At 46.2% G+C, this 18,243-nt stretch overlaps 1 protein-coding gene across 4 annotated transcripts in view; it reads right to left on the minus strand.

Moving 5' to 3' along the window:
• The window catches only part of HTR4 (5-hydroxytryptamine receptor 4), a 1,500,331-nt gene that overhangs the window by 863,648 nt on the left and 618,440 nt on the right, over positions 1–18,243 (minus strand). For all 4 annotated transcript variants that reach the window (XM_069244600.1, XM_069244598.1, XM_069244601.1 and 1 more), the window contains exon 4: positions 10,114–10,314. In XM_069244600.1, the coding sequence (XP_069100701.1) occupies positions 10,114–10,314 (201 nt within the window). The remainder of the gene's footprint in view (positions 1–10,113; positions 10,315–18,243) is intronic.

Raw genomic sequence — 18,243 nt, forward strand, 5'->3', positions numbered from 1 at the left:
GGTTGCTTTCTTTTTGGGGTTTCTTGAGAGCCATTAGTGTTCACTTTGCTATTCAACATGTATGTAATGTTGTTGTAGTCAGCATTCATGATCTATCATGTCATGAGTGTGGTAAATGCAAAACCTAGATCAATGCCCTATTCCATATTAGTCATGGATCAGCATTCATTAAACCATCTGACTCTGACTACCGTGGCCATTTCAATGGTTGCAAATTCTTTAAAGCTTAATATACTCGAAACAGAGCTAATGGTAGGCTGCAGCCAGTCTCAAGTATGAACATGGTCTCACTGGCTCATGTGGCACTCTTCCTTCCAGTGACCAAAGACCAGGCCTTTAGGGTCAGCAGTTATTGCAGCCTTAACAAAAACATGCAAGTCAATGTTCCAAAACAGAATGCTCTTAGGCTTTAGACCACCTCCTATATTCTTGTGGCTTGTAATTGTGTTTCATTTCTGACTTGGGGGCTTGTGTTTGTGTAGATCATGATGGCAATTGCCTCTTGCTTCTGGAAATTCACCCTACCTTAATGTAATGATTTCGGGCTTTCTGTGACCATCAGAGTTTGTTTAAAATAAGGTGCCATAGTCTATGAGGGTATGTTGGCTTGAAGATAACTGTAGTTGGAAATGTGTCACATTCCTGTCAGAAAAAAGGTTACCCAGAAGGATTCTCTGCCCAAGAATTCTGCATCCTACTCCAGAAGGTCAGGCATTCACGAGTCCGGTTCATAGTCTGTGGGATTCCGGCTCGTAGTACCTTATTGTATGGAAGACCCATGAACCAGGAAAACATACTAACTTGCCTTTGCAAGAAGCAAACTTCCTCCAATTAACCCTTCCACAACCTTCTTGACCTATCAGATGCACTGTTGTAAAGAGTTTCCTCAATGTCCTGTCAGTTGTAAGGTGTCCTTATTAATATTAAGGATAAGAATGGATGTGACAAGAACTCTGGACACCAATACTTGAAAAGGTTGAAAGTGGCAGCTAGAATGACGTTAAATATAAAAACAGCTTAATGCCTGAGTTTCCCTTGAATAAAAGCCTCTTCTGTAGTGAACATTTCTTCCTAAGTGGAGTCACATACAGCAAATTAAGCTAAAACAGTAGCCCAGAGCACATATTGTGAAAACATTACCAATGGTGTTAACATCAATTTCTCTGTTTGTGGACCCCCATTGCATTGCAGACTTCTTTGTTATATGTCATGCAAAGCATTGATAATTTCACAATTGCTCCCAGTCCTTGGGGTGATAGCCCAAGTCTTATGTTCTAGAGGTTTATGGCCACTGTAGTGATTATTGCTGGAACACATTTCCTTGTGCATCGGCACGGTTAGTGCACTTATTGGTACATTTCATCTCATAGACCAGCATTGGGAATTTCCTTACATACCTTTATGTAGTAATTTCTGATCTGAAAGGAGTGGCATTGTCATGTTAGGTATGGTTGGAATGATAGTGAGAAATCCTGCTTACTGGTGAAGTTGGATTTAACATTACTATTTGAGAAAAGCCACTTGTAGAAAGTAGGTATTTCTCTGCACTTACTGTTCTCTGTGTCTTACAGATTGTCTCCAATCCATGTCCTGTCTGGGCTGGAAAACCAATGCAAAGCCTGCAAATATTTATGCATTGCCTGCAGAATCGAAGCAGCACCTGTCTTGTGACTGAAAAATTGCTGCAGCGCCTCCCGAATTGACTCTGCAATTGTTTCATCATTGAAGTGTGTTTTGGATTTTCCACGCATCATCCCCTGGTGTCAGAAAATCCCCCGACAGCAGTAAAGAGCCAAAGCTGTGCACCTGGAAATCAACGCATCACCTTGCCCGTGAGGAAAGAATCAACGCATCACCTCCGCTGAACCGGACAAATCGACGCACAGATTTACTTTCTGATGCATCACTTCCTCTGTGGCCCCCCTGCATCATTATTTCTTATGGATCCCAGGTACTTTTTGCTAAAAAGATACATCCATTGATTCCTATGGATTATGACTTGCCTAAACTTCTAAAAAGTGATATATTGACGTGTACATATTACATTCTTGTCATTTTGGTCTTATTTTATTCAGATAAATATTATTTATCTTCCTAAACTGGTGTGGAGTACTTTTTGTGGTGTTTTCATTATGTTACTGTATGAGTTTTTACACAAATACTTCGCACATTGCCTTCTAAGCTAAGCCTGCCTCCTCTGTGCCAAGATACTGGAGGGTTAGCACAGAATAATTTAGGTTGTGTTGTGACTTACCCGGGCTAGGATTGTAGTTCGTACTTGGAAAGGGTGTATATCTCTGCCAACTAGATACAAAAAAATTCACATGAAGCAAGACCAAAATGAGAATAATCCAACCAGTAGAATTGGGCATTTGCAATTCAAAAGATTTAAGTGATATTAAAAAGCCTATGGCGCCACTTGGGGCTACCTGGTCATGCAAAAATCACAAGTTCAGGCTGCGTATGATGTAGCGCAGGTCAGATACACGGACTAGGTTAGCCCCACTGCAGAGTTACATTTTTAGTTCAGCGTGATGGGTTCCATTTGTGGTGGAGGATCCACAAGCAGCAGACAGAACATTTTGAATGGTTGTCACTGTAGCTTGAAAAGCAGGCCTGGTGTTGTGGACAGTCGTCACTGTAGTGCAAAGATCCTGTTGTCATTGTGAGCAGGTGGGTGAGAGCTTCCCAGTGGTGCTCCGTGCCAGTGGTCGAAGCTGTAGTGCAAAGAGACATGTTGATGGAACTTCGGGTTGGTGGTTGTGCAAGAAACAAGGTTTCACCACCAATAGGCCCGTTTGTGGTCACGAAGAGAAAAGAACTTCAATTCAGCCTTGTTGAGGCCACACCAAGGGTCCAGGACCAGTGAGGCACCACTTGGGGGTAATCGGCTGGCTCCAGCTGGATCTGGGTGCTGGTTCAGGTGGGTGTGACCCTGTTAAGTTACTGTGTCTCTGAACAGGAGGCCAGCAAACCAGCCATTGGAGTCACTGTGGGAGTCCTAGTTTCAGATGCAGGTCCAATCCCCCTGACTCAGGCAGGATGGCAGCAGGACAGCAATCTAGCAAGGCAGTGGTCCAGCAAGGCAGTAGTCCCACAGGGCAGCAGTCCAAGAGTGTGGCAATCCTTTCAGCAGCACAGTAGTCCCTCTTCCTGGCAGAGTCTACACAGATCTAGAAGTGTACTGAATAGTTGGCGCCTGAGGTCCAAACGTTCCACCAGGTGCCTCCTTTGAAGTAAGAGAAGCTTCTAGAGGTTCCCCTTTGAAGTGCACATGCTTCCTGCCTCCCCTGACTGGCTCTAGATTAATGCAGATGGGTATACAGACCTTTGTATGGAGTCAGGACACAGCCTATTCAAGTGTAAGTAGCGCTTTGCCCAGCTCCAACCTCCCATCCTACCAGTGATGGCCCAACCAGGCACACCTAGGCTCTCTATTGTGTGTGACTGTCTATGAGAAATTCACAAAGCCCAGATGTCAGCTGCATCTGGTCGTATGACCAAGAGATAGGCGACAGACACTAAATGACTAATACAGGAAAATGCCAGCTTTCTAAAATTGGCATTTTCAAATTTTCAATTTTAAATCTGACATCATCATAAGAGAGGAATTTTCATTACAATTCCATAAACACCAAACATGAACTGATTACCTGTTCCCATTTGGAAGTGACAGCTTATTAAATGTAGTAAGGTAAAGCCAACGTTAACTCTTGGGAGAGGTAGGCTTTGCAGTAGTGAAAAACAAATTTAAGAGGTTTGCACCACCAGGATATGTAAAACCTAAAACTATATCTCCAATGTTTTACATACACTGCTCCTTGCCCTCTGGGCTGTTTATGGCCTAACCTAGGGGTGAAATATAGGTATTAAAAAGGAAGGTTTTACCTTGGTAAAAGGTTTATTTTGCCAGGTGGACATGCCAGTTAAAACTACACACACAGACTACAATGGCAGATTTGAGACGTTTAGAGGGCTACTTAAGTGGGTGGCACAATCAGTGCTACAGACCCACTAGTAACATTTAATTGACAAAACTTGGGCACAGGTAGTGTCACTTTACTAGGGGCTTTCAAGTAAATTAAACATGCCAATTGGGTATAAACCAATTCTACCATGTTTAAAGGCAGGACCACAAGCACTTTAGCACTGGTAGCAGTGGTAAACTGTTCAAAAACGAAATCAACAAAAGAGGAGGTTTGAATGGAAACAATTAAGGAGAAAACCATGCCAAGGATGCCTGGTCTAACAAGCTCAAAGCCAGGGCTCCTGGATTATAAAATCAGTTATATACACTTGTTAACATTTCACCAAATCCAACTCAAATAAAGGTTTCAGGCAGTGGTATAACAAAACTTAAAGGCCCCACCGTAAAGTACCTTTCGGGGGCCCCCCTCACCCATGGGCCCAGTCAGGGGCCTGCTGCTCGTGCATAGGGTACTGTGCTGAAGGAGTCCACTGGAGCTCGGGCCTGCCCACACCGCAGGGGATGCGAGGGCCTTTGTTACACCACTGCAGCCTGATACCTTGCCTGGCATCAACCCTCGTTGCCGTACTTTAGGGGTGCTGACACTCTTATCCTAGGGGCAGTGTCTCCTAACTCTTATTGAGTAACTTGTGAGCAGTGAGCCTTTGTTACGCAACTGGTTTCAGGCATATTTTACACAATATTTGCCACATGCACACATGAGACACGATGGGTCATTTTATGGGGGACTCCAATTATTTTAATTTTAATGGGTGAAGATCAGCCGAACACCCCTAATAGGTACAATAAAAAACGGTTGTACTTTTAATCATGTAACAATCTACCAACAACGCATTCACTCCTTGCACATAACAGAGCGGACACTCCAAGGGAAACAAAAGCAAACGAATTATTTTTGGTGCTCCTCCACTAGGCAGAGAGTATGACTTTCGCTGACAGCTGCTCCAAAGCTGACTCCTTAGTGGGTTCTCGGGAGAGAACCCATCTGGTGAAAACAAAACTCTGAAGAAAACAACTCCGAGCTGTGTTAGTTCAATCTAGCCTGACGTGACTAACACTTCCGCAGTACTACTGGCCTTGATTCATAACTGACTTCACTAGCCTAACTGGGTTCTTCAAAGACAAGGTTGACTGGGTTGACTTTTCCCCGCCCAAAGGGCTTCTAGTGCTCCAGACTATTAGTACAATACACAATGGCTTCAGGAAGGGTAAAGCAGTGTTTCTACCCCGACTGTTTTCTTTCAGGCTCTCACTTACGTGCCTCACCCCATCGGTACTACAAAGACAACTGTCTCACGGACCTCAGGCGAGCTATGCAAGTCTTGAATGACATCGCATAATTTTTCAGCAGATGACTCTGAACGGCTCCTCCTGCTAGCCTGCAAGTGTCAAAATGGACACCTCAAAAAACTTTAAAAGACAACAAGTTAATTGTCCTAGGTGCAATGATAGTAATGATACCTGGGCCTAGCTGGAGCAATGGAATGCATTTTTGGGGGGACAGCGGGGCTAGCTATCATTAGTGCAGCAGGTATAGTGCTCCCGGGGACCCAGGGGTGAGTGGCCGACTGCAACCCTATTGATAACGTTCTCTACTACCTACCTATTTGAGGAGTAAAAGCAGGGTCCATTTTTCTTGCGTGATTTCGGGCCCATAACCGCGTTGATAAGCCACAGAGAGCCAGAAATCGAGGAGTGTGCTACATGGTGTTCGAGTCTGAGGAAGGGGCTGTTTCATGTTATGTTCTGAGGCACATTTTACAGAGATGCTTATGGGGACTACCAGCACTGCATGATGTTGGAGGAGGTTAGCAGTCTTCGAGATAGATTGGCAAGGCTTTGTATAGGCTCCTGTGCTGGACAAATAGTTTGGTGCTGGTGGCAATGTTTGAAGTGAGTCATCGAAACCAATTGGGACCCACCTGCCCCATCACCTAAGAATAGCAGCTCCCCTCCCTCCCCCATCCTTTTCAGTTGGCGTGTTTCAAAAGAAATGCAGCGCTCTGGTGTTCCTGGCAGCAAAAAAATAAATAACTCGAATAACTTGCTAGAATGTGGACTCTGTACATACAAACTGTTACCCTGCCCAGCTTCTGTTTCTGTTCAAACACTTCTGCTGCCAGGAACTTTAATTTCCCGGCAAGGCCCACATTGCGTCGGTCCTCGAAAGCCTGTGAGTGGAGCTGTATGCGGAACTGGCAGCCGCCCTGCAGACAGATGGCCTGGCACTCACCAGCTCTCCTGACTGCAGTGACACGTCCACCCACGGAGAAATGCGGGCATCTGAGAGCCCTGAGATTCCACACCATGAGCCTTCCAGGTAGTCTTTAACCCTCTCCGGCACTAGAGAAAGAGCGGCCCACGCTCCAGAACTGGTGGGGAAAACATAGGGGGACTCAGCGGGGTCCCCAGTCTGCCGCGCAATGCAGAGAAGGCATGGCTGCTACACTTCTAATGGTAAATAGCTTAGCTGGACGGCTCGGTCTACTCTATTGATGTGCACAGTGCTCTCGGTTTACTCGATCGAAGGCCCTCAGTACCCTTAGGGCCTGATTTACCAGGCCCACTGTGCCACTTGAGCATCATTTCTTCTGACACTCCGGTGGCGCAGTGTACCAGTCCATATTTACAAGGCTACGCAAAGCAAAGCGTGACACTTCCTGGGCGTGTAAATATGAACCTCTCTCATGCACAACACTGCATGAAAGGGGAACTCCACAAGTGTTGCTTAGGGTGTTCCCACGCAATACCCATGGAACCCTAAGGAATCTAACACATTCCCAAATTTTCAAGTCTGGGAATGCATCAGATTCCCACTCTACCTCCACCTCAGGGTAATGTAAGAGTGACAAAGATATTTCTCCCCGTTATTTCCTCTTTTATGTGTGCTGCAGAAGCACACATATAAAGAGGAAATTAGCTCTTGTGATTTATTTTGTGCAGGAGGGTGTTCCTTCCTGCACAAAAACAATCATCCCTACAACGCAGGCACCCTGGCACCATGGTGCAAGAGTGCCGACGTTGCCCCATGGTAGCAATTTGTAGATACAGCACAGCAAAGTATTTGCGGCACCTCCCTGCTCCACAGGCCTTGTAATTAAGTCCCTCAATCTTTTGTCTTTTTCACTCAGTACTAAGCACGTATGTGATGTCATCACCTACCCACGTATTTTTAAATGAACCCTCCACTTTCCCATCCGTTTTGTTTACAACTTTGCTCTCTGCAACTGTCCAGGCCCTTCTGCAACCTGAGCAGCGATGGAGAGTGCACCTCCGGAACACCCAGCACAGAATGTGACTGTAGGCAGCCCCAGAATATATAGGGACCGTGGGTGTGTATGGGATGCCTAGCCTCCACCGGCAGCAGGTAGTGGCCAACCACAGGCCATGCTATGGCAACAGTGCCATGCCTCCCATCTACCAGCTTGCTAAATCTTCGATATCTGCTGTGGCACCTGGAAGCCACGGACTTCCCTCACAGAGACTGTCAAGGCTACTATGTGCAACTACCCAACCTCCACTAAGAAATGACTGCTGGGCCTGATTGCAGGACTACAGCTCTGCTGTGAGGCCTTACACCTGAGACCTGTGCGTTTCCTGCTGAGAATGGGCCAGCCCCTCTGATCTGGAGGCCCAAAAGAAGCCCAACTTGATCCAATCAAATACTTTCATCCTGGGTCCTGTTACTCTGGGATCCGCTTGCAGATAAGAAGAGAACATTTATCTACGAAAAGGATCTCAAAGAGTCAATACCTCCACTTTAACACATTGACTGCACACCTATCCTGAGGTGCAAAAGCATACCGGACCTTCATGGGCATTGAGACTCCCCATGGGACTCTTCTCTGCTGTGGGCACAGAAGGGGCTCGACCCCCACTCTATCTGATGATTTTACTAAGCCACACTGGTAATAGCCACCCCTGCACCCCAAAACTTTGCTTTTACTGCCAGCTGCCTATGGTTGATGGCTGCCTTTAAGACCCTCATGCAATGGTCGGGGAGTTTACCCACCAGCACTACTTGAGTGAGCCCTCCCAAGACTATGAAATATCCCGCCTGCTAAATCCATCATCTATGTCGGATTGAAAGGTGATCCAGCAACTGTCCTTTGCTAAGGCATGATCTGGAGGGGCCTCACACACGCCCGCCAAAACTGACACCATGGTTGAAAGTAACTTAGAAGCTATCCTCAAAGAGGTTACTACCATAAACAGATGCTAGATGGAATGCTGAACAATGCAAATATTCACTCCAGTCACAGAGATCTGGGTTTAATCAATCGTTTTTTTGATCACCCGCCACCCCAGTTTGGGCCCAGACATATGCAAACCCTGCTCCCCATGGGAACAGTCCAGCCCAAACTGCCAGGCCATCATACAACGAATACAGCATCAATCGTTATTCTTTATGTTTTCATAAAAATATACAATGAAAGACCACTCAATGAATTTTCTCAATGAAATGTAAAAGAAGAGTTGAAGTGTAAATATTTGGGGACTTTATATTTTTAATAGTAATGTACTGTTATGTATCTTTTCCATCTCTGATGAAGTCACATGTGGAGATGAAACACAATGGAAGGCCTGCCATTGTCTTTTTTTATAAGGAAATGAAGAATTAAGATTGATCATATTTTTTTAATCAACAGCATATAAGTCTTCTTATTGGATGTTACATATGGATGGATGACTACACCTCAACCTAATGTACATTTTGAGAACTTGTCTTATGCAACATGTAATTGACTAGGATTGGATTTGATTTTTGAGTGTTTCCCCTTGTTGGAATATTCTTTTTGTGCAGTGAATGGGTCATGGGGCAGTCTGACCCTGGGGTTTAAGCACCAGAATATTGAAATTGCTTGATTTATTCTTGTTCTTTAGAGAATAACCATTTCTGCTGCATCTGAAGGGTTGGTCATATCTATTTTAGCTGTCTTGACGATGGCAACGTAAAATCACCTGGGAGGTGTAAAAACATCGTAAGATACTTCAGCTTAGGTCAAAATATATCAAGCTAAGGAGTCAGTTAAACAAGGACTAGCAAAAACCCATCTTCTGCCCATCATAAGAAGTCGAATCCACCAAATTGTTTTTACCCTATGTTTTATCATATCACGTTCCTGCACATGATTATCACATGAGCACCACGATGCCACTTAGTCAACATTGTACCACCTTAATTGAATAATGTCTATATGTGTTCTTCTAATTAAACAGAGATGAAATAGCAGCTGTGTTTTCAGTGGTATATTTACTCTACAGATTAACTCCTAAGAGCCACAAATTATGTGGTCTCAATGCTTGACGGTATTAAAGAATTGACCCTGAAAGGACTATTGTTGCTGTAATGTGGAAGTAAGGCAACTTTGACTGCTGTCCTTGGCAGATGTATCACACACTGGGGTCGTACATAGAGGTCCATTTATACATAGCGGTGAACAATGACGGGACTCAATTGCCCAAGACGCAATCAGAATGTTTATCAACTAAATGCTACACAGCACCCTGTAACATTTGACATTGATTACAGACATTGTTTGAAGGCATCTGTCAGAAAGAATGTGTAACATTAACAGCATTGGTGACCCATAATTACCTTTTGGCAGCAGACATAAACACAACACAAATCAGACCTTGATTGTGACACAGGAATTCACTCTTTTAGTGACCACATTACATAGGAATTTATCCAAATTGTTATTCACCTGTATGACTATATTCATATAGCGGATTAAATAGAAGACAATGTATGATTTGATCTGGTTTCTATTTTTCTATCTAGATATCTATTTGGTGATAAAGTACAACATAATTTAATTTCCCTGATCTACCTATGTTCACACATTTCCTTTTACATCGCATGAATCATCTATCCTATGTCCTTTAATCCTTTAATCCATACATAGTGCATTCTTTAAACAATAGTTTTATATAAAAGGCTATTTGTTGTACAAGAAGTTGTCACAAAAGATGTTAAATGTAAAAATACTAAGCATTAGTGGGGAAAGATATGAACTACTAGAATTTTGGAAAGAGTAACAAAGTAATCCTGAGCCCCCTTTGGATAGCCCCTCCTCACTGCATTTCATAGTTAAAACGTTTGTGGATACTCATACCCTCACCTGTCCAGTGAGATGCAGCACAAATGGAGAATGGACGCTGTTGTCAGTAGGACATCAAGAGAGGTTCGAACCAGACAGAACATTTCCCCGTAGACCCATTTCTCCTCAACCAGCTCAATGGCTGCAAAAGGCATCACCACCACAGATACCAGTAGGTCAGCAAAAGCGAGTGACACTATGAAGTAGTTTGTCTTGATCTTCCTAGGAAACACAAACACATACAGCACATCAGGTCACACATGCATGTAGGAGGATGTGCAAGAGAACAATATAATGACAGATGGCATGAAATTCTTTCTGGGGATAGCCCTGCCATGAGATTTGAGGTGCAATAACTATGTTTTATGTGAACTTATTTAAATGATTGTGAGGCAGGAGCGATGAAAGGATTATTGTCTTTAGGGTAGAAGAGGTATTGCAATGTTACAGTTGAAGATGCAGCCATTCCTGAACACAGCTTTGATGAACCCCTCATCCTTGATCCATTCTGCCATGGAGGGAAAATGAAGACCTCAGAAATATCAAGTGGGTAGACTTGTGGTTCATCCTGAGTGGTTGATAGTGACTGATGATGCCTGAAGTGGTTTTGAGTGAAGTGAAAGAATGTGGGTGTATTGAGTGGGAGTTGCCCCATGATAGTCTGGTTGATCTGAGCATGACATGGATTGTTTGGTAATGTTAGAGCGAGTGTGTGCATGTGTAGCATTGCAAATGGGCCTGTCAACTTCTGTTGCTTTCTAGATAAGGCGGTGCAAAGCTAAGGATGGCTGATGGGACTTACAGGGCTGTTGACTATTGAGGAATTCAGATGAGACTTCTGTTTTATGCCAAAGTTACAATACCATCAACTTCTAAATGAAGTAGTTAATTACACTTGGCCCGCTATGGGCACCGAAGTACAGGACCAGCATAAGCAGAGCCACTTCAGCATCCTTGCCTTTGTGCTACATACAGAAAGGAGTCTGAAAGGCTGGTCCATGGAATAAGTCTGGATTAGAATCTCTTAAAAATTGAGACTATTCAATCATGCCATTTGGAAATGTATTGACAGCCCAGTTCCTCTGAATATAGAGGTAATGGACAAAATGGGGTTGGGTTTGTGGAAAAACTGTGCTATACTCCTCCACTAATTTTCCCAAATTTGTAGAGGCAAAAGCCCTTTTTGAAATTAGTCAGTTTAGCAATAGCCATGCAGCTGTTGGCACCGAATTAAGCTGATTTCTAATGGGCAAGTACCAATCTTAAACCTGTAATAGGAGGGTGGCATAAACTTAATTCTACATGTTGAGGATGTCTGTGGAGCCCAGTAAGTCTGACTTGCTTCGTAGATACACACCACAAAAGAACCTCCCACGTCTCACAGGTCCGGGGCCAAGGCATACACATCCTTTTCATGATACAGAGGTGTTCAGAATACAGGGGGGTGAGCAAACAAATTTACAGGGGTTGTTGAAGTAAAAAGGAGCCAGAGATCTGTCTTGAATCCAAGATTCAATACGCAAACCAATAACATTTTGTCCTAATGATGACCCTTTTGAATGAATTTCAGATTTTGGGGTCTAACCTTCAATATAGAATCTAAATGTGGATTGGACTTTGAAAAGTACCAGTAGATTCTGGATACCTACACTAGGGGTGTGCAAAGGAGACTTTTAGGGGGTCATTACGATCCTGGTGGAAGGCGGAGAAGCAGCGGTAAGACCATGGAATTATGACCATGGCGGTCATCCGCCGCGTCTCCGTTCCGCCCGCCAGGGTGGAGACGACCGCTGGGCTGGAGACCAGGGTCTCCAGCACGGCGGTTGTCACTATACCGCGGGGAGACGTGCGTCGTTCTGCGGGAAGAAAAATGGTGTGTGCGTCGGTTTCGCCCCTCCACACACGTACTTGGGTTGTTATTTTTCACTTGTGGAAGACGTGCGTCGTTTTCCGGCACGCGGGCTGACTCCTTCTATGGTTCGCAGGAACCAGATGTCCCAGGGTCTGTGCGTGGATTCCTCAGCTTGTTATCCGGGCTGCGCGTCGTTCGGGAGGCTGTGCGTGGAATTTTCTTTCTCACGGCAGGCGTCACGTCGATTTCATCTCTGGAAGCCGGGCGCCGTTGTCCATGCGAGGCCGTGCGTCGAAGTTCCGGTCGCCCCGTAGGAGTCGCGTCGGGCAGCATCAGCATGCAGCAATTTTCTCACCGCGGAGCAAGCTGTGCGTCAAATTGTTCGGCGCACGAGGAGTCCATATGAAAAAGATAAGTCTTTTTGTTCCTGAGACTTCAGGGAACAGGAGGCAAGCTATATTCAAGCCCCTGGAGAGCACTTTGGCAGCCAGACAAGAGTTCAGCAAGACAGCAGGCCAACAGCAAGGCAGTAGTCCTTTGTAGAAAGCAGACCGGTGAGTCCTTTGAGCAGCCAGGCAGTTCTTCTTGGCAGGGTGCAGGTTCTGGTTCAGGTTTCTTCTCCAGCAAGTGTCTCACGTTTCAGAGGCCCTGTTTTATACCCAAATGTGCCTTTGAAGTGGGGGAGACTTGAAAGAGTGGTTTAGAAGTGCACCAGGTCCTCTTTCAGGTCAATCCTGTCTGCCAGGGTCCCAGTAGGGGGTGTGACAGTCCTTTGTGTCAGAGCAGGCCCTCCACCCTCCCAGCCCAGGAAGACCCATTCAAAATTCAGATGTATGCAAGTGAGGCTGAGTACCCTGTGTTTGGGGTGTGTCTGAGTGAATGCACAAGGAGCTGTCAACTAAACCTAGCCAGACGTGGATTGTAAGGCACCGAAAGATTTAAGTGCAGAGAAATGCTCACTTTCTAAAAGTGGTGTTTCTAAAATAGTAATATTAAATCCAACTTCACCAGTCAGCAGGATTTTGTATTACCATTCTGGCCATACTAAACATGACCTTCCTACTCCCTTCAGATCAGCAGCTGCCACTTCACCAATGTATGAGGGCAGCCACAATGTTAGCCCATGAAAGGAGCAGGCCTCACAGTAGTGTAAAAATGAATTTAGGAGTTTTACACTACCAGGACATGTAAACTACACAGGTACATGTCCTGCCTTTTACCCACACAGCACCCTGCTCTAGGGGTTACCTAGGGCACACATTAGATGTGACTTATGTGTAGAAAAAGGGGAGCTTTAGGCTTGGCAAGTACTTTTAAATGCCAAGTCGAAGTGGCAGTGAAACTGCACACACAGGCCTTGCCATGGCAGGCCTGGGACAAGGTAAAGGGGCTACTTGAGTGGGTGGCACAACCAGTGCTGCGGGCCCACTAGTAGCATTTAATGTACAGGTCCTAGGCACATACAGTGCCCATTACTAGGGACTTATAAGTATATTAAATAGTCCAATTGGGTATGATCCAAAGTTACCATGTTTAAATGGAGAGAGCATATGCACTTTAGCACTGGTTAGCAGTGGTAAAGTGCGCAGAGTCTAGAAACCAGCAAAAAGGAGGTCAGAAAAAGAGAAGGAGGAAGGCAAAAAGTCTGGGGATTACCCTGCAGAAGGGCCATTTCCAACAACCTTATTGAGTCAGAGGGCTTTAGTGGTACAACCACTGCCGTGGAATTTGAGGACAACACTTTCCCCCGGGGGGGGGGGACACTGTTTCCTGTTACATTAAGTTACCCAAGTCCCAGGGTTACTGGGTTGCCCCATTTTTTTGAACAACACTCTAATTGGGAGCAGTAGTGAAGCACTCTGTTTATCTGGCCATCACCGAGGGGCTGACGTCTACAGACTGGTGCTACCTGCTCGAGGTGGGTTTAAGCACTCTTTACCTTGCTTCTGTCCTCCTATACAGCGCTTCGTCTTAGTGGTATTATTCTAATGGACCAGATGGACTAGTAAAGCACCGCTGCTGTAGGTGTAAGGGCCGCTGCAGTATGGCTCCCTGACTGTGTGTTATCTGGTAACCATGGGCGGCCCAGTAACCCGGGCCTTACCAGCCCTGCCCCACTCCCGTAGCAGCACCATAAGACTTCCGATGAAGTAATCCCTTGACTTCCATGGCACGGGCCCCATGCTTGAGGCCCACCAATCCTGCTGCTACTCCTTTCCCCTGCACTTCTCCAAAGAGTTACTCTATCCCGTGCAGTCCCTGAGGTCCGGCCGTCCCCACAGAACAGGCAGTTGTTGAGTAGTAGCCCAGGGGAGCAATAAAGCCGTTCTGCATGGGTGGCTCTGGTTGCTTGAGCGTTGGGCCCGAGCAGGCGGCTTCCGACTCATTGTGTGGAAATAGGGCATTATTAACTCTGGGTGGAAACCTCCATCAAGGGCCACCAGGAAGGAACCTGCTCTACTTCATTGATCTAGTATGACCGGGGGAGATCCTAACCTACCCAGAACTTTGTGAATATTTTTCCTTGTGTCGGATTGTTCTTGGATGCGGAGGAGTTCTCTTCCCGATTCCCAGAGGGATCATCTTAATTGCATAAACAAGTATCCTTAATTGGCGGAAAGGAAACAAAGTTGCTTCCAGGACTAAAGGTTATTGGTTACATACCTTGTGACCTGTAATCATATATCATGGTTCATGTGTTTGCTTAAACAAGTTTGCAGCCCTTGTACTCACTATATAATTCCTCATTTTCTTGCAACCTATGAGCCTGCTGTTAAGTCTGTATAACTGGAAGGTATTACTGATGTATGTTGTTTTGATTCTTGCCTTGTACAGGATAATGAGTACTATCTAAGTAATTGCACAGTATGCAAGAATTTTGATCCATGTCATTTTAGACTGGTTTTATGCACAATATATTGTATATTTTTATATAATCCTGTGTGGAGTCTCTTTTGTGGTGTATTCATAGTGTTGCTGTGTGAGTGCCTTGCACAAACGCTTTGGACATTGCCTCTGATGCTAAGCCTGCCTGCTCTGCGCCAAGCTACCAGAGGGTAAGAACAGGTTATCCTTGATGTGTAGCTGTCTTGCCCTGATTAGAGTGGTGGATTCTGCCTGGCTTAGTGGCAAACCCTAGCAAACCAGAAACCTCATTTCTAGCCAGATGATCAGCAGTGAGTATAGCGCTTGCGTTTGCATGATACCACAGTAACTCACTGTTGCACTACAACTCTGCACTTAAACCATTACGTGTTTTGTTGTGTCCTGTTCTCTAACATTGGTATTTTTTATTGTTTACTCCTTCATCTTCGTATGCCTGGGACTCTTGTTGTTTGCACCCATAGATAGTGCCTTGCCAAAATGGAATCTGCCTTTGACCTCAATGACCTGATATGTTACAGTTTAAGAGGAGTTAAAGGGTTTCTTCAGGCAGTCGCGTCTAGGGGCGGAGCGATGGGAACGAAACAACATTTTTTAAACCATAGAACAAAAACATACCTTAAGTGCACCGTCGCTCTCTGCCTCACTACAGGCAGAGGCTCCCAGCCTGCCCTGCGGCTAGTCATGACACTGCTTAGAGCAGCATTATGATTGGCTGGAGCACCCTGGCTGGGTCTTCCAAGGCAGAGTGGGAGACTGGGCCTTCTCTCTCCAACCCGGCAACACAGTACCGGATTGGAGAGAGCCCAGTGTGCATGTGTGTTTGGCCTGGCCCAAGACGGTCGGCACTGAGGAGAGTGCTCTGTGCACTCCCCTCCATGCCTGTCATCCATGGCCTCGTCCCTTTAAAAAGAAAACAATAATAAACATGGTTTTATTTTTAAAGGTTTGCAGCTGCTGCAGTTGCTGGCAGGGGGGAGAGGCAACGCTCCTCTGCTATAGTAGAGGAGCCACCCCTGTCTAGCTGTGAGTGACAAATCCACACAGTAGAACCTTTGGGTTGCTCTGTATCATTTTGAAATGGCACACATAGACAAACCTTTAACAGAGGACCAAGAGGATGATGATTTTGAGGAAGCCCCGAGATCAGTGAGGACTCTGAGTGGGAGGGTTCCATGTCAGCACCCCAAGAGCGTAGTGGCCCTGAAGAGTTTGAGGAGGGGGGTATTAAATGGTCAGGGACACCAGTAGAGAGAGAGGACCCCCTAGATAGGGAGTTCCTTGCTGGGTCTAGTACCAGGAGCAGTGCCACCTCCCATATCCTATTCCCTGAGGAGCTCAAGAATATACAGGCTGAGTGAGACCTGAGGCTGCAGCTGGCCAAACTGGCAGTAGAGGAGAGAAAGGCAGAGGCTGAAAGAGCCTTAGCTAAGGAAAGGATAGCAGAGGCTGAAAGAGCCTTCGCCAGAGAAAAACATGCTGTTTATTAAAGGAAATTGGTCCATGATCATACTTTGAGAGTTCTGGGCTTACCAGCACTGCAAGTAGAGTCTAGTGGAGGCAGAAATAGTGAGTCATGGGTTAAAGATGTCATTCGTATACCCTTGGTGCCCAGCTTCAAAGAAGGGGATGACATACATCAGGGGCTTCAGGAGTATGATAAAGCTCTACATGTGCACAGGATCCCTGAAGAGGTTTGGGGAACTGGCATGGGTAGTAATATTTCTGATGATGGGAGGCATGCCCTACTGGCCCTAGAAGGGAGTGACAGGCAGAGGTAAAGAGACCCTGATAAGAAAGTATGGATTCACTCCCGAAGAGTATAAGTTGAGGTCAGGGGCAGACAGAAACTATCTCACCAGTCTTGGGAGGAATTTGTGGAGGATTTTTGCAAAGCACTGAGTGGTTGGGTGAAGGGTAGTACAGTAAACTATTTTGAAGGTCTGTACAATCTGATTATCAGAGACCACATATTCTACTGTTGTTTTCAAGGCCTAAGCCAACACCTGTTGGAGTGTAAGTTCTCTGGCTCCAGGGAACTTGCAAAGGTGATAGACCTCTGTGTGAGTACCAGAGGGCTGGAAAGGCACTTGGGAGTGATCCTAAAGGGAGTGGCTCAGGTTTCCCCCAGCCAAGGATGGGGGAGGCTCGCAGTAGAACAGACAGGTCCCAGTGTAGTGGGGTGGGTAAAGGGTCCCATGTCCCTTCTCAGGCTAGGCGGAAAGGTAGGGGTGGGCAAAATCCCAAGGTGACCTATGCCCAGCTCCAGAGCCAGGAGAGTACCCTGAGGGGGCCCCTGGAAGGGAGTCTAGTCTGTACTGGGGGATGCTCCACTGTGGGGGACCCTATAGTGTCAAGAGAACTTAGGAGGGGTGACTGACACAATGATCCAATCAGTTCTAGTGTCTGGCAGTGCCACTCCGCAAAGGAGGGTGCAGAAGCCCAAACCGAGGGGTAGGGGCAGGAAGGACTCACCCTTAACCCCTGTTCAGCCCAAAGGTACATACCCTGTGTTGGAAGGCCAGGTTCAGGGTATCACTCCTGACCTGGTGGAAGGGGTAACTGCCACAAGTGTCAATGCCATTTTGTCTTCTGGGGGTACCACACCTAGAAGGAGGGGGTAGAACCCCAGAAGGAGGGGCAGGTGGAGGAAGGACTCACCCTTCACCCTGAATAAACCCAAGGGTACAGACCCTGGGTTAGAAGATCAGTTGCAGGATAGAACCCCTGAACTGGTGGCAGAGCTGAGCAGGACGGCCATCACAAGCACCCTGATAGTTCTTGATTCTGGGAGTACTACTCCCAAAAGGAGGGCCCAAACCTCAGAAGGAGGGGCAGTGGAAGGTAGAATCCATACCTGACTCCTGTACAGACCCTGGCCTGGAGGACCAGTCTCAGGATACCACCCCTGCACTAGTGAGAGGTGCAGTGGAGGAAGGACGTGATGCACCTGGGGCTACCACCCCCACTCTGAGAAGTCACAGAGGACAGACACTCCTGGAAAACCTGGGGCCTGGCTCTCGTCACTGACAACTGTCAGTGGCCTCTGTTGGTTGCTGTCCTTATGGACAGATATTTCCTTAGGTTGGGGACAGAAGTTAGGCCCAAGGGGTCTATTGGGCAATATCACTTTGTTGGCCATGGTGGTACTATCTGCTTATTGGGATACATCTGTCAGCAAATTAAAGTTTGGCCCTTTACAGATGGGATCCACGGATGAGGTGAAGAATTCCACATGGGTGAGCTTAGTGAGTCCTGAGAGCACAGATAGAGGAATCCAACTGAGTTCATAGAGGTGTGGAACTGGCATATCCCCCAACCTTAGTGGGCCAGGGTCCATGCTGGAGCCGGGTTGTGTTGGACCTGGCCCTTTTTACATAGTTACCCCAAACATTTTACCTCCCTTATTATTATTT

The sequence above is a fragment of the Pleurodeles waltl genome, chromosome 7 (assembly GCF_031143425.1).
Source record: "Pleurodeles waltl isolate 20211129_DDA chromosome 7, aPleWal1.hap1.20221129, whole genome shotgun sequence".
NCBI classification, from domain to species: domain Eukaryota; kingdom Metazoa; phylum Chordata; class Amphibia; order Caudata; family Salamandridae; genus Pleurodeles; species Pleurodeles waltl.